The sequence below is a fragment of the Fringilla coelebs genome (genome assembly GCF_963513975.1).
Source record: "Fringilla coelebs genome assembly, chromosome: 16".
Lineage (NCBI taxonomy): Eukaryota > Metazoa > Chordata > Aves > Passeriformes > Fringillidae > Fringilla > Fringilla coelebs.
In genome coordinates this window covers 13,803,292-13,826,766 of record NC_140042.1, presented here as the reverse complement: position 1 = coordinate 13,826,766, position 23,475 = coordinate 13,803,292, and the positions used below count along the sequence as shown (strand labels likewise).

Sequence of the window (23,475 nt, the reverse complement as noted above, 5' to 3'; positions counted from 1 at the left end):
CTGGGGGGCGGGGCAACCGGGCGGGGGCGTGGTCAAAGTGGTGGGGCGGGGGTTGGTGCGGCGGGGCGCGGCCAAGGCGCAGGGGGAGGGCTCGTCCGTTCCCGCCCCCTCCTCCTTCCCGGCGTGCTCTTCGGCGTCCCGCCTTCCCCCCGCTCTGCGCTGCGATTGGTCGCGCGCGCCGCCGGCCTCCGCGCGCGGCGTTGCCCTAATAAGGCGAGCGGCGCGCGCAGCCCGCCCGCCCCTCATTGACCGCCCGCCGGCTGCCCCGCCTCTGGCGCGCGCGGCGATTGGCGGGCGCCCCCGAGAGCCCATTGGCCCTGCGGCGCGCGGCGCGCTCCCATTGGCTGAGGCGGACGGCGGTCCCGCCCCCGCGGCGTCGTGGGCGCGGCGCGTGCGCGGAGCGGGCGGCGGTGGCGCGAGGCGATGGCGGCCGTGGGGGCGATGGCGGCCATGGGCCCGCTGCCCGCCATGGGCGCGCTGCCGCCCCTACCCACTCTCGGTGTGCCCGGCGTGCCCGAGCTGAAACCGCTCACGCGCTACGAGGCGATGCGGCTCGGCCCGGGCTGGAGCCACTCGTGCCACGCCATGCTGTACGCGCCCAACCCGGGCATGCTGTTCGGCCGCATCCCGCTGCGCTACGCCGTGCTGGTGAGGGGGGGGCGAGGCCGCGCCGGGCCGGGGCCGGGACCAGGGCGGCGGCGGGCGGGCCCTCGGGCTGGGTCGGGGCGGACGGGGCTGGGTCGGGCCGCGGGCTCCGGGGGCGGCGGGCTGAGGGGCGGTGGCTCCGCGGTAGTTCCCGTTCAGGGCGGTAGTATCAGGCTGGGCCCGAGCCCGGGGGGGAGCCCCCGGACCCGCGAGCTCGTGCGGCAGGGGCGCGGAGCCCCGACGGCCGGGCCGCTGTCGGTGAATGGTCCTGGATGCGCCGGAGCTGGTAGTGCCGCGACGAAGCGGCCGCGACGCCTCCCGCGCTCCTCCGGCTCCTCCGGAGGCCTCCGTGACGCCCCCTCGCCCCCCGCCGGGGGCCGCGCCGTGCCCCATTAACACCCTGCGCCTCTATTGCAGATGCAGATGCGATTTGACGGACTGCTGGGCTTTCCCGGGGGGTTCGTGGATCGCCGTTACTGGTCCCTGGAGGACGGTCTGAATCGGGTGCTGGGCTTGGGTTTAGGCTGTGTGCGCCTGACGGAAGCTGACTATCTGTGCTCGCACCTGACAGAGGGGCCACATCGCGTGGTGGCACACTTCTACGCCAGGCAGCTCACCCTGGAGGAGCTGCACACCATCGAGATCAGCGCGGTGCATTCCCGAGACCACGGGATGGAGGTGGGACACCCGGGAGGGGTGTGCGAGCTCTCAGTTAGCCCAGGGAAGGCACCGCTTCCCTCCTGGGTCTGCCGGGCTGCCCTGGCCAGCCCGGCCGGGGAATGCACCGCAGGTAGAGCTGCCGGCGGCAGGTGCCCGCACCGCCCGTGGCATCGGCGTTAGGGACTGTGGCCGGGGTCGTGCCGCAGGCTCCAGAGCGTAGCAAGTTTGAGCTCCAGCTTTTCCCGGTGTCCACCCACGCAGGGATGAGCCCCCGTGTTACCGCTCGGCCTCAGGATGTGGGCGAGGGCCGTTTGCAGCTGGGGGGATCTCCCCCTGCCCTGGGCTGAGTGCCCCGGACTGGACCGTGACCTCGGTGTGGTGATGTCGCTGTGACCCGAGTTCCTCCCCTGCGGGGGGCGCCTTCCTGCTCCTGGGCAGCCAGGTCTGGCTGGTGGCCGGGGCAGAGCGGGAGAGCCAGGGCCTCCCCCCGCGCCCCCGGGGCGCTCACTGGGTGTCGGCAGCCGTGCGAGCAGAGGCAGCAGTGGGCTCTGGGTTGTGGCCTGGTAGAGGGGGACTCATGGGTCAGCCGTGGTGTCCCCATGCAGGGCACGGCTGGAGGGGAAAGTGGGACTCCCCATAGTGGTCTGGGACAGCGGGATCCCTCCAAAGGGGCAGAAGGGGGAGCAGAGCCAGGGCTGGGCTGAGGGGTTGGGCAGGGAGAGCAGGGCCCTGGGGAGTTTGGGCAGGGGCAGTGAAGGGGCTGAGGGGGCCTGAGGGCAGCAAGGGCAGGGGCTGGTGTGGGAGGGGTAGGACCTGGCATAGGGGCAGGGCGAGCCTGGGCCGAGGGCTGGCGGGCACTGGGTGCGGGTGTGGGGCAGAGGGGGTGTGGGGCGGGGGGCTGGTGCTGCTGTGGCCCCTGCTGAGCTGTGCCCGTGCTGTTGCAGGTGATGGGCATGGTCCGTGTCCCCCTCTACACCCAGAAGGATCGCATGGGTGGGCTGCCCAACTTCCTGGCCAACTCCTTCGTAGGAACTGCCAAGTTCCAGCTCCTGTTTGCCCTGAAGATCCTGAACATGGTGCCGGAGGAGAAGCTGGCCGAGGCGGTGGCTGCCACACAGAGGCCGAAGAAGGGGGCCATTGACCACGCCGGAGGGGCAGCAGGACACCACCACAAGACGGGCAATGAGCTGGCTAGAGCGGGCAATGAGCTGGGAGAGAGGGCAGAGCACCCAGGCATGATGCATGGGGGGGCTGAGCAGCATCTGGTGGGGCTGGAGGGCGAGGCCGAGGCGCTGGAGCAGCAGGTGGGGCTGGGCGCTGACGCTCTGGAGCAGGGCGAGGGGATGGAGTGATGGCGCCGTGTTGGCGCTCAATTAAAAGTGGGTGAGCTGAGAGACTTCTAACTTTCTGACCCGTGGCTGGCTGCAGTGGCTGCCCACGCGATCCCACTGCCCAGCCAGGAGGGGTTGGGTTTGTCTAAAGCAGGGAAAAGCAATTTTATTTTTATGGCCATTAAACTTAGTGAGCTTCCCAGATCAACCTGCACAGCCCCTGCAGAGAGTTCATGTGCTTACGTGAGGGTGCCAGAGCCTTAGAATAACGCTTTGATTTCAGGGACACACTGCTGCTGTCAGGTCCCCCTTTCATTTATAAGGAACAAAACATCTAATTTTTTAAATGCCCCACTTTGACTCAGATGTGGCTGTGTTGGCACTGGGCATAGCTGAGGCCTGGGCCTTCTGGTCAAGCATCTCTGCCCATGTTAGTGACCGGGCTCCCGCTGGCACAATGGGGCAGCCATACCATGAATTCCCTCTGGGGCGTTGAGGATGCTCATGTGGGTCCCTATCTAGAGATCTGTGGGAGCAGGAAAGTGAAATAAATGGCTTTGCTGAAAGTTTAACACTTGGGATTGTTCTTGAGGGCTGGTGCAGAGCCAGCAGTGACCCAGAGCTGGGGAGGTGCAGCGTGGGGGAGCACAGAGGGCAGAGGTGAGGGGCTGGAGCTGGGGGTGGCAGGGGAGGTGTGGGCTGGCTCAGGTGCTGCACCACTACAGCCTTTCAGAGTTTGGGTTGCTCCAGAAGGGCTTGTGCTCCCCAGGGCTCCAGGCAGGGGCTGGGAGCAGTTTGTCCCAGGTGCAGGAGCACCTCCCAAGCACAGGCTGTGCCTGAGGGACTTTGGTCCTGGTGGAAGTGGGCACAGCCCATGAGCCCAGGGCTGCAGCTGCACAAGGCCCTGTCCATTGCAGCTGAGCCTTAGGAAAACCCACCCACCCATCCTGCAGTCCTGTTGGAAGGGCAGGCTCAGCTCCCCTTCCCTGTCCCCCTTCTCCCTGGCTTGGAGCAGCAGCAGCTCCCCCAGGCTCCCCACAGCCCCACAGAAGAGGGTCTGTGCTCACCCTGCTGTGGGGCAGAGCACAAGCAGCTGGTTCAGAGGCAGCGTCTCTGCAGGGACAGACAACTCAAAAAAGAGGTTTGGTTTAATTGAGGATGTTTAGCAAGAGGTTCTTCAATAAATAATGGGCTAAGGTGGGGAAAGGGCTGACACCTCTGGACAGGGTGGTAGGAGGACACACAGACCAGTCACAGCTCCCTTGGGATGTGCTTGAGAGTGGAGTTGGGTTGTGTAAGGGGCAGGGAAGAAACTGGGGACACAGACACACATCAGCCCCAGGCCATCGGGAGAGAAGAGCTTCATTCTGGTCCAGAGAAAGCAAGTGCTGAGAAAAAACAGGCTTGGACTGCTAAAGAAACTCAACCAACAGATGTGTTAAAAGTGGATAAGCAAAAATACCCCAAAGTGGTAACAGCTGAGGCTGGAAGGGTGGCAGGGGCCCTGAGGAGGCACTGGGGCTGGGGGAGGAGCTGCCTGCCCAATGCCACTGGCACTGCTGAACTAGAGGGGAGCCAGAGATGAAGGGATGGAAGAGGCCCATTAACCTTGGGGCTTGAAGGTCTCAAAGGCTGGGCTTTCCATCACGGCCCTGTTTGACTCCTCATAAACACCCCTTTACCTTGTCTTTGAGCCCCAGAAGGACCAGCACCTTCCAGAAGAGCCTGGTGCAGCTCCCAGACAGCAACTGTGCCAGCCCCTGAGGCTGCCTGCTCTCCAGCCTGGCACCAGTCACAGCAGCTCAGCTCCTGCATCCTTTTATTAGTGAGCTCCCACGCCGGGGCTAGTCACTGACAGGGCCTTCTGTGCCCATCCAGGCTGCTTCTAAGGCCCAGCCTGAGCCATGTGTCACCCCCAGGGCCTGCCCAGCCCCTGCCACAGCTGGCAGTGCCAGCCCATCCAGGCCCTGCTCTGGCACAGATCCCTCTGCTCCAGTACCAGTGAAAAAATGAGGTTGGAATAAGGAAGATGGTGCTGAGCAGGGAAAAAGCCTTGGCCAGAGAAGGGGGGTTTGCCATGGGAATATAGCAGGGCCCCTGGCCTAGCTGCACATGAGCTACTCAGTCCAGCCAGAGGCTCCTGGACAGCACAGGGCAGCCACTGAGAGACTGCCCAGCACAGCCCAGAAGTGCCCAGACCACTGAACAGCTGGGGCACCTTCCTCAGCAAGGGAAAGCTGTTGTGAGCTGTGCACACATCCCATCCCTCAAAATCCTGCAAAGTCCAGCCTGGTGCCAAGGAAGGGGGGAAGAGCTCTGGACCAGACTACACTCCCAGCTCCCCTCCCCTGCTACACTCCATCCTGGACAAAGGCAGAAAGGTCTATACAGTATAATACATATATATTTCACTATGAAATAGCAATTTCATTCCCTGCCTTCTACTTTATGCATCCTGAATTATATGCTTCTTTTTACATCACTCCAGAGGGCTGGTGGGGCTGGGTAGTTTCTCATGCGAGGCAGTTGCTCTCCCTGGAAGTCACCACAGGACGCACCAGCAGCTGATGTGGCAGGACCTAAACATGATTCCCATCCCTCCCTTTCCACTGCCCCAGCTGCCCCCTTCCCCAGCAGCAAGGGCAGCCTCTGCCCTGGCAGCCAAGGCTCTCCCAGTCCATTTAAGTGGTTCCTCAGTGCAGATCCATGAACCTCCCTCAGCTGCTCTCAGCAGCTGCGGATGGAGCGGGAGCAGCAGCTGAACCCCCCGACACGGCGGGTATGGGGAGGAGCAGACCCAGGCGAGGGGAGCGGCGGGGACAGTGCAGCATGCACACCGAGTGGTGACGCCCAGGGCCCGCGGCTGCTGCACGGCCGGGCCCGCCCCGCCCACGTGGGGAGCCGGGGCTGCAGCCCCAGGGTGAAGTTCTACCAAAGGTCAGGCCCTGTGGAACCCCGAGTCCCATCCAGGGGCTGGGTCACCGGCCAAGAGCTGTCATCACTGGAACCAGTGTAGAGCCGGGTGTCAGGTGGAAGGAGAAACAATCCTATGGAAAGAAAAGAGGGCAGATGTTTTAGGGAAACACTTAGGGAAGGTGTGCTGGGGAGCCACTGTCCCGGACACGTGCAATGGCACTGGCAGCACTGGGCCTTCCAGTCACTGTGCTGGGACTCTGAGGGTTCCACCTGCTGTTGGGTTTGGGCTCCAGTAAACAAGGTCAGAATTTTATTTTCCTTCAAATGAAACCTGCAGGAGTTCAGCTGCTGGCTGGAGCTGGAGCACAGCCATGCCCAGACACCTTCCAGAGCAGCAGATGAGCTCACTCCAGGATCTGTCACAGCACAGTGGCCATGGCAGGGAAGGGAGCTGCCCCCAGCACTCACCTGCGCTTCCTGTGTGTCCCCAGTCCGTCACATTGTCCGGCTGTACTCAATGCTGCTCTTGGCAGAAATGCCAGACCAGGGCAGGAGGCTGCAGAGGAGGCTCTGGGCTTGTCTGTATATCCTCTGGGGGATGGAGCACGGGCTCAGGCTGGCTAGTGTGGAGCCAATGTGCTGTAGGTAGTCAGTGCGCACCAGTTAAGGACAGCAACACTTACACTGTAACTTAGCAAAGGACATCAGTCACTCCTGGAGCTGCCCTGCCTGCAGGGACCCCGACACAGTGGAAGCTGCTCAGTTCAGTCAGGTCTGCTCCTTGCAATCACTGCCTTCACCTTTCTGTCAAAAGCAGGTCTGCTCTGCCCTGTAAAGGATGGCAGTTTGGGAATAGCAGCTCCAGCTGGTGTGGGAAATACCTCCTCTAAGCAGTTCCCTTTGCACTCCACAGAAGATCCTGTGAGGAGAGCAATCCATTCCCCTGCCCAGGGAGGTTGGAACTGACCAGCTACACCCAGGAAGGATCAAGTTTCTTCTCCATGATTCGTTGACCTGAAACAAATCCCCGAAGTCACCGTGCGAGCAGCCTGCTGAGATCCAGGCCAGCCCAGGCTCACAGGAAGCAAGGGTTTCTCTGCCCTGTTCATGGCTAAATCCTGCACCCTACAAGCCAAAGCACACCCAGAACTTTGGCCTAACACCAGCACTCACTCTCACTGGCATCCAACTTGCTCCAACCATTCTACATCAAATAACTCTAACATCTCCTTCCTTGCAGCTTCAGATTAAACCCACATCTGAGCAGGTTTCAGTTCCCACATTTACCCACACTCTGCTGCTGTTAACCCAAACCTGGGCTTGGCCTCTCTCAGCAGCCTGCAGAGAAAGGATATAAGATTGTCCAGGGTGGGTGCCCGCCGTTGATGTACAGGACGTAGGTGAAGCCATCTTTGAGGACCCCTCGGATGGAATAGTAATAGGGCAGGTAGTGGTGCTGTTTAAAGTCTCTGTTTTCATAGAAGTTTATTGCTGTGTTGTTGGTGGTGAGCACGTGCAGGTAGATGGCTTTGCAGTGGTCCTGGGCAGTGGTGGAGATGTGATCTTTCAGACTCTCAAGCAAGAGGGAACCTGTTGAAGGGAAAGCAGCAGGATCACAGTGTGTGTGCAGCCCCAGGGACCCTCAGTGCGTGGGGCCCAGCTGAGCCCTCCTGCACCAGGGATTGCTAACCAGGGACTGCTGCACACACCTGGAGACCCCAAATCCCACCCAGTTCTCCAGGACATTCTACACGGTTTTCATACATGGTCTCACCTATGAGCATGGCTTCAAAACACAGATTGTAAAGACACAAACCTTTGACTCAATAACCACAAGGATGAGGCAGAATTTTGTCAGTACTGCTCATCCCCAGCAGAGAACTCCTGGCTTTGGGGAAGGTCAGTGACTCATTTTCAATGGTATCAGTTCCACCCCATACATGTATTTATTTTAAAGCCATTTGATACAGCAGTGTCAAAACAGGACTTCACAAGCAGGTTATTGTATTGTGTCTGCTGAACTTGGATCAAAATCTAAGAACTGCTGGGATTTTAAGACACCTTCTAAGGAGGAGTGGAGACAATCTCATCCAACCTCCATTTGCTGCAGCCAGCAGGAAAAACCAGAGAAGGGTAGAGAGGATACTCCAGCCCCAAGAGACAAGACCTGGGGTTCACCCACACCACCTCAACATGGCATGAAGGACCCAGCAGAACCTGCATGGGAGCTTCTTCCAGCAGGTGTGGTAACACCAGGCTAAGGAATCAGCCTGACTAACAGGCAGGGGAGATGGCTGCTGCTGTTTCACAATCCCCAGGCCTGCAGGACTCCCTGGAGGACCCACAGGACTTCAGAGCAGAAGTCAACAGCACTGACTTCACATTCTCTTGATACTTAGTGAGAATCTACATCAGCTAAGACCAAAAAACCACTGAGACATCAACAACAGAGCAGTTCAATTTTGTTATTAGATATTCCAATCTTCTACCTCACAGAAATCCAGCCATCTTGTGGTTTAAGAACAGCAGAGAACTAGAAACCAAAGCCTTTTACAAAAATCAGAGCAAATCAGACCTTTAGTGCTCAGAAGCATGGCTGGAGTGAAGAGCCTCCTGCATGAAAGGCTACAGCTTCAAACACCACTAGGAAAACTCAAGAGAGGTTTCAGAAAAAGCAGCAGCAGCTTTTTTTAGGTTGTGTTGCTACAGGTGCAAGCTCAAAGTTTTTGAGAGAGCACAGCAACATGCTGTGCAGATGGAATGGATACAGGAAATACTGACTCTGAAAGGAGAAAATTCCAGCAAGATAGAACTAGGGGAAAAAAATAGGATTTGGAAATTAGGAGGAGACTGAAAACCACCATAATTTTACAGAAGGAACCTCTTTACCAACCTCTGTTGCTACCACTTTCTTCTTTGTACTGGAAAATTCTCTCCAGTGGCATTTTAATGGAAGGTTTAAAGACTGCTCTCACCAAGGACTCTGTGGTCATCTCTTTATGTATCCTCTAAGTTTATACCCCTCTAAACATGCCTGGGGAAGAAGGGAGGACTTGGAGGTTCTGAGTTATACCCATATCCACTGCCAAACCTGGCCCATTTCCTTGTGCAGATCAGAGATCCAGATCCTGCCTGAAATGGCACCAGAAGGGCAGCCCTTGGTGACAGAACACAACTGCTCTAAACAGAGAGAAAACCTTTCTGACTCCAGGATTTCAAATGGCTGCAGGAATGCTGCATGTGGCAGCAGACATTCAGAGCTGACATTCAAGATCTAATCAGGCACAAGTTACATTATTTTCCAGTTCCCTTTGTGGTTTTCTCACATAGTTTGTTCTATCTGTTCAAGATGAAAGATTAAAAGCAGCCCTGTTTTCTGCCTCAGGGATCAGACTGCTGAGACCCAGAAAGAAAATAATTTCAAAACCTGCTTCTGGGTGAAGTTCTTACACTTTCAGACAGTCTCAGCAGCCCCAGTGTGAGTTTTTGGTGTGCTCAGCTGGCTCCTGGGAACAAGACTGACAAGGGCCTGTGCTCTATGGAAATATTTGCACATTGTGTTCTGCCCACACCAGTAAAAAGCTCCCAGTGCACCTGCACTGTCCCACCTGCTGGTACCAGTCACAGCTAACACTTTCCAATTCCCTCAGGGATACTGCAGGGAGGTACTGGATCTCCTTCAGTCATACCTGGCAAATTCACCAACATCTGGCACTGAGCAGCATCTTACCTATTCCATGTTTTCTGAACTCCTTCACCACTCCAAGACTTAGGATGTAAGCAACTTGAGTGTCCACAGGAAAATTGGAAGCTAGAATATCTCCATCCTGAATAGAGATAGGACAGGTTTTTTAATAGGGTACCTGGGGAGGCACAAGAAAAAGCAAGAACCCTGCACTACAACACCTGAAAACAAGGCTGAAGCAGGAAACTTCTCTTAAGTGAACAGTCTTAGCTGAAGCTTTTGGGATGGAAGTTTAAATATAAAAGCATGGGGTTATTTCTATTTTCATATCATCCTCCCAGAGGCAGAACACAAACCATGCTTGGGGTTTAGGGACAGAACATGCTTGCTTTCTTTACCAGAAGGATTCAAAATGCCAGTTCTGGAGCCACCCAGCAGTGTTTAGATCAACCCAGCAAGTCCTTGTGACCTGCAAGCTGCACCTGAGCTGTGTCAGCTGGGGAGGACAAGGAGCACATTCCACAGGCCCAACTGCCCAGAGCAGTGCCTGAAAAAGCCCTTGGCTTTCAGCTCATCTGGAACAAGAACCTTTTGTAGAAGTTGCTGAAGATGCAGCTTCTGACTTTGATGAGCTTTCAGATGAAGCCAGACAGCTGAGGTGAAGAGACCCATGTGCTACTCTGTGCATATTGGTTATTGTTTAACCACATCACTGAGGGCCTTCCAGGAGTTAGGCACTCCCTGCACTGCCCCTGCTTTTTTTAGTGCTCTTCTCCCATGCTGTCTTCACTGACCATCTCTTCTTTCCCTCTCTGCTGCACTGGACTGTCTCTCCTGGCCTCCCAGCTCTGTTATCTCTGAAGTTCAAGCTCTCTGCAGACAGGTTACCCCCGCTCAGGGCTTGGGACAGGGACTGTGTAAAGGGAGGAGTTTCTGCAGGAAGTCACCAGAGTGACTCACCCAGTACAGCTAAGGAAGCTCTTATGAAAAAAAGAGTTTTGTGCTCTCACAGCTACGCCAGCCATGGCCAGGGATTAGCCTGCAGGATCTGATCCCTCAGCTCCCTGTGGGGGCCATGCCCCAGCAGGAAGAGCCTCTGTGGCACCACACAGCCCCTCACGCCCTGCCCCATTAGCTGGAAATCAGTAGTGCTTTATTCCTGACATTATCTCAGACCAAGTGTCTGAACAGGGCAGGGAAAGCCCCACCCCAAACAGGTGCCATCCCCATTCCCCACAGCAGGGGGTGGATTCTGTCCTGCTGAAGCCCAGGGTAGTCACATACCTCTTTGTGCACCTTGGTCCTGCTCTTGATCTCTGCCACTATCATCCCCACGATGGAGCCTCTGTAGGTGGCTGCGAGGGAAAAGAACTTCTTGTTGGAAGTGATATCTCGGTACCATGAGTCAGGGTACCTGGGAAGGAACCAGAAACACCAATGTCTGGGCATGCAAAGCCCATGGGAACAGGCATCAGATGCTCCTCAACTGGAAACAGCTGTTGCATCCCATTTAGTGCCATGGGTTCTTTCATCATGTAATGGCCTCCTGTCTTGCTAAGAGAATCACATTTTCATCTTACAGCTTTCACATCCATCTTTAGCAAGTTATTTTTAAACACAAAATCCATCTGCCCTCATCTAAGAGCTTAATGATCTCATTAATTTGATACACATGTATAAAAATGCTGCATATTGATAGGGGAAAAAAAAAATCATCACACCACCAGCCTCCAGTTCTCCTCCTCCTTCTGCAGCTACTAAAGGGAAACTACTGTATGTTCATTTATTTCCAAATGAGAGTTCAGCATGTCTTGCCTTTAAAAGAAATTTACAGACTCAAAATATTATGAATGCTTTTGCTGATTTGTTACATTTTATTCAATCTTAATTATAATCTGCTAGAATTCTCTATGAAGCTAAAGTTGAAAATCCAGGAAGTCTAGAGCTGTGGTTTCCCTGGATGCTTTAGGCCAGAAATCTGTCAGTGCCCCCCAGAAAAGCTCCTGTGCTCGTGCAGCCATGGGCATTGACCAAATGTGGGTCTGGGGAGCTGCCCTGGGGCAGGCTGAGATGAGCTGTATGGGAGGAGCAGTGCTCCAAGGGAAGCACTGCTCAGTTCTCCCAGGACACTCAGAGCAGCCCCTCAGGAACAGCTCTGAGCCAGCTCGGTTCAGCTCTGAGGGTGCTGCCCCAGCACCAGGCTCCAGGACACAACTTCCTTTCACAAGAACAGGGATGCTGTCCTTTTTCCTGCAGGTGTTGTCCTTCCCCACCTCACTCAGTCTTTCTCAAGAAGCTGATCTATCCCTCTAATGACAGAGCCCATTTTCCTGCCCAAATGTGCACACACGAAGTGTCTGATGACTCCAGTACCCTGCAGGACAGGCAGCAAAGGACCTTTAACACCACCCCCACCAGAGTGCACAGAAGATTCCCACCGTGCTGGTTCACCCCATTGTCCCCTGGCCCCCAGCAGCCCCCCAGAGCAGGCACATACTCTATTGGGAACCAGTCTCCACAGAGCTGTTTCACCGTGTCTATGTCATCGTGGCACAGCAGGCGCAGGTTCACATCCGTCAGTGCACTCGGGGGCACCTCCTCTGTCATTCACGCCTGCAGGGAAGGAAGCACAGAGCAGAGCTGCAACACAGGGGCTGATCCAGCAGCACCACCAGGGGCTCCTCACCGAGAAAGGAATTTCCCAGGAAAGTGAGTTTCCAGAGGAGATGAAGCAGAACACAGAAACATTGACCTGAGAAGGAACTCAGAGCTGTGCTGGCCATAGGGCAAGCCCAGCTCCCAGCTGAGCCTGAGCCATCCCTCCAGCCCCAGATCCAGGCACATCCCTGGGAGCACAGTCTGGTGACTCTGTGTGCGAGGAGCACGTGGCCACAGCCCTTCCAAAAAGAGCATTAAAAGAGCCAACAGCGTGCCAAGTGTACCTTATGTTGCATGGAGCTCTCCAAATGTCCATGCAGGACCAACACTTTGTTAAAACAAACCTGAACAAACAGCTTAAAAAGGAAGCACTGCTAGGGGAACGTTTAGAAAGTCCTCTTGCACAACCCTGCCACCTCCAGTGAGTACATATGCAGAGGATTCCATCTCTTCAAAACGTTCATTTTGTTTAACCTATGCTGGTGAAAGGAGATCTAGTTTCACTTCCCCTCATTCCTGAGTGCCACAGCTCCTCCCAGCCCAGCACAGAGCACTCAGACGCAGAAATCCCAGGACACCTTTTCTCCATAGCCCTGCCACGATGTGCTGAGCACAAACAGAACACTTGCTGCAATGTCTTCAGCCTTTTTTAACAAGCACCAGAGGGAAAGAAGCAGGTGATAGCTAAAGTGGTTGTAAAAGCATTTGTAGCACTGATGGATGACTGGAGACCACATTTTAGGCATGGCAAAATGAGACAGACAAGGTGAGTGGAGACAGGAGGAGTCGTTTCCTTCATCTCTCTCACTCCGACCCTCCCTGGTAAAAAAAAACAGACCAGGATGCAAATTTAAAAAACCCAAAGCCACCGCCCTTAACAAAAACAAATCACTTAAAATTTTTACTTTCTTTTCCCAATTTTAAGAGTCTCAAGTCTTGGTTTCAAAGTGCCAAGTTATAAGGGAAAAGCTGCACAGAGCAATGTTTGTCTATGCCCTCCTGTGGAAAGGGATGCTCAGCTCTCCAGTGTTCTTGATTTAAAGCTCAGAGCTCAAGGAGGAACAGATTTAAACACATTCCCCTTTGAACTGCATATGCCATTTGAGCAGCTTCAACAGCTTCAACACAAATATTGTAACTGGCAAACTTACAACTGTCAGTTTGGCAATTTTAGGTTGCCAAACTTACAATTTAGCAATTAATTATAAATTATAAAGTTACTAAACTTACTTGGACAAGCTCTCAAGCACATGGTGAGATTCCCTGGGTGTCCTGTGCAGGGCCAGGAGTTGGACTCAATGATCCTGATGGGTCCCTTCCCTTCAGCATATTCTATGATTCTACTCTGCAGTTACAGTCACTCTGTATGGAAATGGATCACTTGTTCCTCTCCAAAGAATTCCTTAAAAAGCCTCACAGCTATTTTCCAGCCTGTTCTAGGACTGTGGCTGCCTGTTTACTGAGCAGCCCACAGCATTCACAGTCAGCCCAGGTGCCAGTTTCAAAACAACTTAAGCACCTACAAAACCTGAACTCCTTGCTGCCTTTACAACTTCTTTTACACTCCCAGAATTGGCTCAAGCCCTCAGAGGCCAGACTTGGAATCTGTATCCTGTCACAGTGGTGCACACACTCCCCACCCCCAGCCTCTGGTGACCTTTTAAAAGCCTCAGCTTCACCCCATGAGACCCTGAAGGAAGAAGGACAAACATTTGCTGGCTGAGGCTCATCTGACCCACACCACTGGTTCTGGATGCTGTGGACCCCAGTCTCACCCCTCCAGCCCTGCTGAGCCATTTCAGAGCTGTGACACACCACGGGATCATTTTCCATGCAAAGTTTCAATGCTCCTGTAAAGGAACACCCCTTCTCTGCATTAATAAATCAGAGAGAAATGAAACCACCATGCCAGAGCCACAGTTTTGCTAATGAGTAGAAAAGGCAGGGCAGCACAGGACACATTCCTGTGAGGATTAGTCCATGTGTATTTAACACCCTGTTCTCAAAGAGCTGGGCAAGCATTACGCATTATCCTGGAGCTGAAGCCAGCCTCCAAGTAATCCATGACTGTTTTGTTGAACAGGATAATCCCCCTCCCCTCAAATTCAGACACCCACGGCTGGTTGTGTTTGCAGGGACTCAATCCAGATGCTCCAGCACATTTAAAGGACATTTGGGACACCCATCTGGCACCGTGTCCTGCCCTGGGGTTCAGGAGAGCAGAGCTGTGTCCCTTCCTCCTGGCCAAGTGTCGCTGCTGCTGGAGGAGCTGTGGGAAGTGACTGCTATGAGCAAGGCAGAAGAAATCCCAGGCAAATCAATTCCCTTCATACCCAGGTGCCAGCCTCTGGGTCTTCTGGGATACCTGGAAAAACCTGCAGGAAAAAGAGCAGGTCCTGGCCCTGGGCACAGCCAAAGTCCTGAACTCAATCTCAGCCAACACAGTGATCCAAGCATGCCCTTTAAAGTCAACTTAAGAGGACAAAATACATGTTTGAAAGCACAGAATAAAACAAAACCCTGGAAATTAAAAGGGCCTTTAGGGGTTTAGAGGCAGCAACACTGACAACACAAGTTCTGACCTTGGAGACCAAAGAGTGGCTACTGTGAAGCCAAATGCAGGCCCCAGGGGCATGTGGTTAATTCAAAGGTGTCCATGGCCACTTTGGAAAGCCAAAGTGAAGTTATTTTATTTCTTTTAATATCTTTTTCTCAGGTGTCAGCCTTTGGTTCACATGATGGCCACAGTCTGGGAGGCGACGCGGCCAACATCACCCCTTGTCCCCCTCCTGGGGGCACAGTGACCTCACCCTTCTGTCCAAACAGGAAGCACTTGTTCAGGAGGATTAGAAAATGAGCCAACATTTCATATTTTATTTAACATTTCATACTTACAAAGGGATAGTGCAAATAAACATTTGGAAAAGGTCTGAGGACACCCTCTTACAAAATACTGCAGTCAGGAGCAAGTAGAACTAGAAACAGAGCATTTAATTCCCTTTCTTACCTAGAACCTGCAGATATTAATGCACAACAAATTCATTTCAAATATACAGGAAAGCATAAAAGTTTTAAGTATTTTGACTAGTTTTCTGCCTTGCTCTATTGAAACAAATCTAGCAAAATGTTTTGATCTCAAGTGTATTGGGTAGCTCAGAGGAATCTGGGAAATTCTTATGACAAATATTTAGCAGTAATGGAAGCTGGATGAAAAGAAATAGTAAATGCATCACTAAATAAGCCAACTTGACATATAATTTTAAATTAAGGTACATTGTGAGGCCTGAACTTGCTATTTAAAAATGATGCCAGGAATCTTTGGCATCAATAAGCTTTAATGAGCTAAAGAACAGCATTTCACAGTTCTGTCTAAAAGGCAGCAGAGCCTCTGGCCCCATCCATGGCTGGGCCTCCAGGGGCTGTCCCTGCTCACTCAGCAGATGGAGCCAAGCACAGGCACTGCCATTCCCACCACCAGCACCTCCAGAGCCTATTGAGAAGGAGCAGTTCTTGTCTGGAGCCAGGTGCAGGAACAGTTTATTTACAGGGGCCAGATGCTTAACGGCTAAGACACCTCAGCTCAAGCTTTTCTCTAGAGCAGGAGGTTTTCATTCCCTCTTAGAGCTCCTGAATTTAAAAAAAAAAAAAAATCTACATAAGATCACGCTTCTAGAGAGACAGGCAGCCATAGAGAACCAGCACTCTTAATCCAGCAGGGTGCTCAAATGAAGGATAAAGCCTGATGCTTTGGCAGACAGCTGCTTAAATGTGTTTGAAAATCCCTTCAGCACTTCCATACCTTCAAAAATCTGGCCAAGTGGCTCTACAAGTTGGTATTTCCCTTGTTTAGCACTGTTAGACATGTTTTAACAATGTTTCTGCCTTGTTCATCCTGCAAAAATGAGTTGGACTTCACCAAGATGCTGATTTCAATAATTTTTATTTTGACTTCAGCTTCCAAGCAGATCAACTCATGAAATTCCCAAATAAAAATTTTACCATCTAGCAACAAATATCACTGAATTTCCTAGCAGAATAAAAGCCAGGTAATCTTCCAGTCAAACAAATAGTAACTAGGATTGTTTACAACTCTAATTCCCAGTTAGGGATGTATTGACTTTAAATTTAGTGTTCACACAAAAACCAAAGTGAAGGAATCTTCTTCACTTGCAGAAACAAAGCTGGATCGAAGTCCATCCATACCTTTTACTTTACTTAAAAGCTAAATGAGATCAATTCACCCTACAGCAAGCAGCAGAGCTGCAGGGAAGAATAAAGAGGAGCCCTGGCAGGCGGTGGGTGTTTATAAATGGGTGCCATAACTCAGGCAGCACTGTCCCTAAGGCACACCCGGCCAGCCCCGTGTCCCAGCACCTCCAACATTAAACAGTACAGATCCTCAAAGACTCAGGATGAAGATTTTCACCCTCAGGAATTCAAAGCATTCACTTTGAGCACACTCTTGCTGGATTACTAAGGATTATCTGCTATCCTTCCACAGAAGGAAAAGATTAAGTTTCTGCAGATGACTCCCAAGGACACCCCACGAAGGGGCTGTGCCAGAGGAAGGGCAGTGACACCAAACAACCCACTGGGCACAGGGTGGGGGGCTGGCCTGTCCTGTCACCTCCTGCCCAGCACTGCAGGGCATGTCACAGTGCCTCTGTTTCACTTTACAGACACTCCCTGCACACAGGGACAGAGATGGATTCCCTTGTGCCTGGTTCCCTCACACCAGAGGTGCTGCTGTACTGTCACCACCAAATCCTTGTTTGCAACTCCAGCGGCCATCTGGACAGCCCTCAGATCCCGGTAACACAACATTTCCAGGAAAGAAAAATTAATAACATTTGGCATCCTCTTACTTGTAAGTAAAGAGGATCAAAGCCCAGAGAGAATCTAAAAGCTACCAAAATGCAGGATTTTAGCTGTGACTGAGCACCACAGTACCCAAACCAGCCACAACCTGCTGTTATCTTCCAGAACACGAGCAGGAATTTTCACAGCTTTAAGTCTCTCTACCTTGTGCTGTCTGGCACTGGGGATTTGATTTACATTAAACCATTCAGTCTGAACCAGTCTAATTCCACAAAGCAGTAGAGATTTCCCTGCTGCATTTCATTTTCAGCTTACTGTGTTTTTAGGTTACTGGTCTCGCAGGGAATGTTCCACACAGACACCTCTGTCACCAAGCTCCTTTCATTTAATACAATGAAAGTGCAACTCCATTTCAAAACATCGTGGATTCATTACCAAGAATCTCAAAGAGGCACTTCCAGGACTTAGGGCAACATTATCCAAGCAACAGGAGCCAAATTTTTAAAGATATTTAAATACCTGCCTTGACAGCTTCTCAGTACTACTTCAAGTACAGTCATAGAATAAAAAATGTAGGTTGGAAAGACCCTTTGGGGTTTAACCCAACTTAGATCAGGTTGCTTAGACCCACATAACATCAGCGAGGAGCAAATCTCTTCATCCTGCCTGCAATCACACCAATCCCTTTGGATCTAAAGGCACAACTGGAAGCTGGGGCATCAAATGTGCTGCCTGCACCAACACCCCCAGCTCTGCCAGTGTGCAATGCCAGCACACCTGACAGGGCATTTGTTACACTCTGCTTATCCCCTGAATGCTCCTGCTCCTTCTAGGAGAGCCACATGAGTTCATTTGGGACAGGCAGCACACAAACCCCACAAGGCAGAGCTCCCCTCATTCCCACTTTGTTAAGCAAAGCCACAGAGCCTGGAGCCCGTGGTCCTGCACTGAACAGTGACTGTTCACTCAGCACATCCCACAGGAGTGCTGCCCTACACTGCCAGCACTCCACTGCCTGCTCCAGCAGAGCCTTGGAGGGACTGAGATTCTTAATGAGAAATCTGGGACAAAATGACTGATTCTGTGCCTTGGTCTGAAAAATACACAGTCCTGTGGGTGGAAGCAGGCTCTGATTATGGGACTTCATAACAGCCCAGAATACATTTTGATCCCTGTTTCTCTGCCTTTTCTACCAGAATCAAAAGCACTGAGCCTCAAAGCCCCTCATGGGCCCCAGGTCACTCAGGGGAGTGCACGAGCTCAATATTGGAGCTCCTCAATATTTAAATTCCTTCAATAGCAGCTTCTTTCTGTGCAGAAAACTGCCCTCCCCACCAGCTCCCCAGGCTGCCACATGAGGAACACACCAGGTTAATCCAGCCCTGCCATGTGGGTCCCATCTGCCCCCAAAGCACATCCCAAGCATTAATGGGATTCTCTTGGGGACATCACTCTGGAGAAAGGAGTTTGTCAGTGCCTGGACTTTCTTGTCCAGTAAACCCATCCAAGGCAGTGTGCTTGACTGGCACTCCACAGTGGAGGAGGGCAACACGCAGTGAGCTCGGGAAGAACATGTTGTAAGGAAAGCTGAACTCACCTCAGCCCCAGTGAGGCTGCAGGGTAACCTTGGGTTGAGATGAGACATCTGCACTGGTGAATTGTCAGGTGCCCTGAGTCAATTAATAAAGAATCACATCTTCTGAGACAGCCATACCACGGTGGCAGGAACACACACAGAGCTGAGCCCAAAGTGTAACAAATGGATAATTTTACTTTACAAATTTACTTTAAAAAAAGTAAATTTTGAAGGAAGCAAAGAAGGCTTTAACCTGTGTACTCCTTCCTGAGCACACAGAGACCAGGAACAGGCACCTGGATTTGGATCCATCCAGTGCCATCACTGTGCTAAGCTTCTGCTGTGATTTTAATGTATTGCTGCATCACCCTGGTCAATCAGACTCCCACCTAACACCAAATACAGTTGGATTTTACACCCTCCTCATGTGGAACAGCTACAAGAGCTTGGCCAGAGCACATTGAACTCCGATAGCCAGGAAGGCACACTGTCACACAGCCTGGGAAAATCATCCTGGCAATCAGCCCTCCTCCTAAAGACTCGCCCCAGATGGCTCAGACTATTTTTCCTCAGCTCTGAAATGCTGAAAACACCATTCCAAGAACAGATTTGTGCCTTGTCTAGAGCTCCACACAACTTTTCACTCTGCCCTCATGGAGTTGTGCACACCACAGCACTGAAAGCCTCCAAGTCAAACACCCAGAATCACAGTCATTAACACTTTGGCCTCTTGCCATGAAGGATCAGGATTTGAAACAGTCCCCAAAAGGATATTAAAAGGTGAGAAGGCAAAATGCAGTTCTACCTGTGTAGCAAGCAGTGGTTATTTATTAGAAATAAAGAACACTTACTGTTAGTGAAAATCCCTTTATACCCGTGATCTTCTGCACACTCAGAGCTGGACTTGTCAGACTTCCAGCAGCAGAAATCATTAATGTTTTGTATGTGGGTCACTTTCTGGGCCGTTCTTTCACCTTACAGCTCTGGAAACATTACTGGAGCTGTGGATTTCACAGGAGCCAGTCCCCAAAGGAAGTATCTCTAAAGCACACTGCACAAGGCCTGGCTTCCTGCTGCCCCAGATACAGCAACTCCTCTGGGGAATGGCAAACAAGAATCTCTAAGAAGGTTTTGCTGTTAAATCTTTTCTTGTTAAGAAGAGGAAGGGAAAATCTGCTTTGAGACAGTGGCACTGTGGGGAGTTCAAACCCAGGGGTCACAAAAGAGGCACACTGGCACCAGGCTCCGGGCTGGAGGGGAGATTTAATACACAGCAAGTTTCCTCTTCCTCCAAAAAACAAACAAAAAGATCCCCAAACAATCCATCACACCTGCAGGCCTGCTGCCCTTTCTGAATTAGAATAAACAGCCACACAGAAAACGTGTGTAGTGACTGAAAAAACAGCCAGAAATTCAGCCTACAAAGCCCTGGGGAAGAGAATTTGAAGCTGCTTCCATTTCCTACACACTGTCCTCATTATGGAGCAGCATTGACAAAACCCAGCCCAAAACACCTCCACCCTCACAGGAGACACCAACACAACTGCCCAGAGGTTACTGCAAACAAGGGGCTTTCAAATAAAATACATTTTGAAAAAGCTTGAAAAGAACATTCCTTGTTCAGCTGTCACACAAGTGCCCCAAAGTTAACACCTCTCCAAGATTCTGACTTTAAAATTTGAGCCCAAATGGTTTTCCTTTCCTTTCCTTATGAGACCCTCAGGTTCAACTCAAAAACTCCATTGCTGCTGTTTTAAACTAATAACATTTAAAATGGATTCTGGCACAGCTGTCTGCTCTGACAGCCACAGCAATAAGTTGAGAAGCGGAAATTAAAAACTTTATTAAAAGTTGATGTTGGAAAACTGAGCAGCTCCTGCTCCTAGCTCTCTGCAGGGAGGAAAGTGGGTGAGGGGACAGAGTGAAACATGAAGCTCAAAAAGAGTCTTTTTGTAACACTGTGCATGGAGGCCACCAGACATGCTGTGACAGGTCAAACCCCGGGAGGGAGGAGTGATCCCACTCCGAGAGTGGGTTTGGACAGCACCTGGCTCCCCAGTTTGCAGGCAAGGTGCAGATAAGGCAGATCTTTCCTGCTGTCACTCTGAACAGCAATTGGTTCTCTAAAAGCACCTGAACAGGTCAGAGAAGGGAATCCCTGCCCAGCCCAGCAGGAAGGCAGAGCTGCAGGATTTCTGAATCAGCCCTGCCAGGAAGTGCCTGAGTTTGCAGCTGCAATTCCTCAGGTATTCCCAGCAGTGCTGGCACCTCTGACCCCATGGATCACACTGGGAGTGCCTGGGGTGGGGGCAGAGAGGGGGAACAGAGGCAGGAAATGAGAGGATGGCCTTGGGGGTGGCAGGACCAGCTCAAATCAGCTGGCAGGCTCTGAGCACAGCACTGACTCACAGATCACACTGGCCCAACCCTGTACTCAGAACACCCCCCAAAAAACCCTCCACCAGGAGAAAAAACCCATCCCCACATGCAAAGAAATACTGGCAAAGAAATAACAAGAGAAGCACCAGACCTTGTTAATAAATATAAATGCAGGTGCTCTGTTAAAGGCTCTTTGGCTAAAGAGCATTTTCTGAATTCCACTGGCAGCTCCCACAATGTTTCAGCACATCCAGCTCCAGTGTGGATAGCAGGAGTCAGGATGACTGACACTGGTTTAAGAAAAGAAGTGAAAATTAAGAATACCACATGTTTTAGGAGGCATTCCCAGCACAGCCACTTCCCAGCGAGTCAGACACGAGATTTGCCTTAAGCACATCAAACAATCTGCTGAGAGAAACAACAGCAGCTTCAAAGAGCAAACAATACTGTCACAGCACCACTAACAAATGGCTCTTCCTTTGCCACCAGGCGTGGAAACACTAATTAGAGCAGTTTACATGATGTAACAGAATAACTTTTTAACCTGCCAGAGAAAACCTTCTGCTCTAAAACCCTGGTCCCTGTCAGGGCTGCTGAGGCTGCTCAGATTTATCAGGTTTATCTTATAAATGCTCAGGTTTATCTTGTAAATGAGCTCACACTTAATTATCACTCACTGGGATGCACCCAGCAGTGGGGTTTTGGGGTTTTTTTTTGGTTAGTTTTCTTTTTCACCTCACCTGTGAGACACCTGCTAGAGTTTATTCCAACAGACAATTGGATAATCTGGAAACACACCAAGCTCTAGTGCTCCCAAAATGCTCCCACAAATGTCCTCTATAAAGACTTCTGAGAATACTAACCTGGACTAAGGAGAGTCTGGGGCAGATTAAAAGAAATTAATTACAGGAATTAATAAGATTCAAATCATTTAGAATGACTCCACAGTGAAAAGAGAGTCCATTCAGCAGGTTCATAACAACTTGATGGGAGAGGAGAGGAACAGAAATGCAAAAGTGGCTGAGGATTATTTGGGACAGGGCACAGATCTCCAGGATGGTAAAATCTAAAGCTATTGGCAGCTGCAGAAAGCTCCCACAATGCCAAAAGCCAAGTAAAACTGTGGGCTGGTAGATGAAAAAAAGGAATGGAGCTTGAAGGAATGCAAAATTTGTGTTGAGCACTGCAAGGAGGAAAAGCATCCATGCTCACAGTGAGAACAGCTGTGGCCCAGCAGCAAAGGAGAACACGGGGAATTAGCAGAACAAACAGAGAGGAGAACAAGATCCTGTAAAAGAGTCTGGTCTGAGGTAGGTGCAGATATTTAATGCCTCTGTGTCTGTAAACTAAACACCAGAGGGGAAGGAAACGTAGCCAAGGGTCAGGAGCTCAGCAAGATCACCCAGAACGGGCTGGGAGCTGCTGCAGCACAACAAAATCGGGATAAACCAACAGGCACGGAGCAGGCCGAGCTCAGACTCCGTTACATCGGTAACACAATTAAACATGTACACAGCGGGAAGCGGAATACAGAAATAATCTGATGCCTGCGACCAAGAGTGGATTGTCCAGGACACGTTTTAGCTCCTGGCTGGACACAGCAATGCTCCACACACCCAGCCGCCAACACACAAACCGGAGGAAGCCCGAGCAGCTCCGTTCTGCCCGCGGGGAGCACCGGGCCGGGCCGTCCGCGGCACTCCGGCCTGCCCTGGGAAACCCGGCCGCGAAGGAGGCGGAAACGGAGACGGACACAGGCGACAACAACGGCACCGAACTCTCCGTTACCGGGAAGGACGGGAGCACATCCCGAGGGCCCCGCACCCGCCGCGACCGACGGGTGGGGGGCCGGGTTGCCATGGCGACTGCGCCGGGCCCGGCCCGTCCAGGGAGAAATCGCCATGACAACGCCAGCCCGCTTTCCAATCACAGAGACGCCATCCAAACCCTTCCCCGCTCACCTGGGAGGGGCGGCGGACGCGCCCTCAGCACATCCCGGGCGGCGGAACCGGACGGAGGAGCGGCGGGCACGGACAGCGGCGGCACTTCCTCACCCGGGCACCGCGCAGTAACGCGCCTCCCCATTGGCTGGCCGCGGGACACGTGACCACGGTCGCCGCGCATGCGCACAGGGGCGCGCCGGTCTCCTGAGGCCACGTGGGCGGCGCCGCGCGGGGAACGCGGTCGGTAATTAAGGGAGGGTAATTAAAGGAGGGGTAATTAAGGGAGAGTCCTTGAGCGCAGGCGCTTGGGAAACAGGAGGTGGGGCTGGTCACGGCCCTGGGTCACCTGGCCGGAAGTTTCCCTCAGTCCTTCAGAGGGACAGGAGGCAGGAGAACTGTCATGCAGTGTAAGGACTTGGTGCCATTCATGGTTCTAATCCTGAAATCAGAAGTTCTTAAGGGTTTCTCCTTGTTGTTGAAACTCTAAAAAGTGAGATGAGGCAGGGTATTTCAGTCGGAAAGCACCTACAACGATTGCCTAGTCCAACTGCCTGACCAAAAGTTAAAGATCCTATTTTTATTATGGGTTCAGCTGAACTGAAGGTTGGACTAGGGGATCTCCAGAAGTCCCTTCCAACCCTAACTACTCCATGATTATTATTAATAAAAATTAATAACTTAATTCCACACTCTCCTTGCCAGCTGTTCCATTCAAATCAGATTTTCCCACCTTAATTTGCCCTTTTTTTTGCAGCCAGTGTGGAACCACAGCTGCCACATCTCCTCCCACAGGACAGCAGCAGCAGCAGAGCTCTTTGTCACCCCTCTGATGTGTAGGAAAAGCCCCTTTTTCCTGCTTTCTCA

At 52.2% G+C, this 23,475-nt stretch overlaps 2 protein-coding genes across 4 annotated transcripts; one reads left to right on the top strand and one right to left on the bottom strand.

Moving 5' to 3' along the window:
• The first annotated feature begins 384 nt into the window (after window positions 1-384).
• Window positions 385-3,206, top strand: NUDT16L1 (nudix hydrolase 16 like 1). Of its 2 annotated transcripts, XM_084216446.1 has the most exons (4): window positions 385-648; window positions 1,063-1,138; window positions 1,217-1,323; window positions 2,250-3,206. In XM_084216446.1, exons 1-4 carry the CDS (start codon window positions 424-426, stop codon window positions 2,655-2,657), a joined length of 816 nt encoding a protein of 271 aa, XP_084072572.1. In that variant the 5' UTR covers window positions 385-423; the 3' UTR covers window positions 2,658-3,206. The 2 variants fall into 2 exon arrangements, with proteins under 2 accessions (XP_084072572.1, XP_084072571.1); XM_084216445.1 differs by having other exon boundaries at window positions 1,063-1,323.
• Window positions 3,207-3,806: 600 nt separating this feature from the next.
• Window positions 3,807-22,742, bottom strand: NAA60 (N-alpha-acetyltransferase 60, NatF catalytic subunit). 2 transcript variants are annotated; one of them, XM_084216353.1, is made up of 7 exons: window positions 22,630-22,742; window positions 11,735-11,850; window positions 10,522-10,651; window positions 9,283-9,379; window positions 6,908-7,142; window positions 6,021-6,204; window positions 3,807-5,683 (listed from the first exon to the last, which is right to left on the bottom strand). In XM_084216353.1, the coding sequence occupies exons 2-6, from the start codon at window positions 11,842-11,844 to the stop codon at window positions 6,048-6,050; spliced, it is 729 nt and encodes a 242-aa protein (XP_084072479.1). In that variant the 5' UTR covers window positions 11,845-11,850; window positions 22,630-22,742; the 3' UTR covers window positions 3,807-5,683; window positions 6,021-6,047. The 2 variants fall into 2 exon arrangements, with proteins under 2 accessions (XP_084072479.1, XP_084072480.1); XM_084216354.1 differs by lacking the exon at window positions 22,630-22,742 and having other exon boundaries at window positions 10,522-10,592; window positions 11,735-11,846.
• Between the last annotated feature and the right edge of the window lie 733 nt (window positions 22,743-23,475).

Coding starts and splice junctions, on each gene's coding strand:
- NUDT16L1 (XM_084216445.1), top strand. CDS start 424: ATGGCGGCCGTGGGGGCGATGGCGGCCATGGGCCCGCTGCCCGCCATG. Junction 649..1,062: donor CGCTGCGCTACGCCGTGCTG/GTGAGGGGGGGG, acceptor CCTCTATTGCAG/ATGCAGATGCGATTTGACGG. Junction 1,324..2,249: donor CCCGAGACCACGGGATGGAG/GTGGGACACCCG, acceptor GTGCTGTTGCAG/GTGATGGGCATGGTCCGTGT.
- NAA60 (XM_084216353.1), bottom strand. CDS start 11,844: ATGACAGAGGAGGTGCCCCCGAGTGCACTGACGGATGTGAACCTGCGC. Junction 10,652..11,734: donor GGAGACTGGTTCCCAATAGA/GTATGTGCCTGC, acceptor GTTCCTTCCCAG/GTACCCTGACTCATGGTACC. Junction 6,205..6,907: donor CACCCACCCTGGACAATCTT/ATATCCTTTCTC, acceptor ACTGGTGCGCAC/TGACTACCTACAGCACATTG.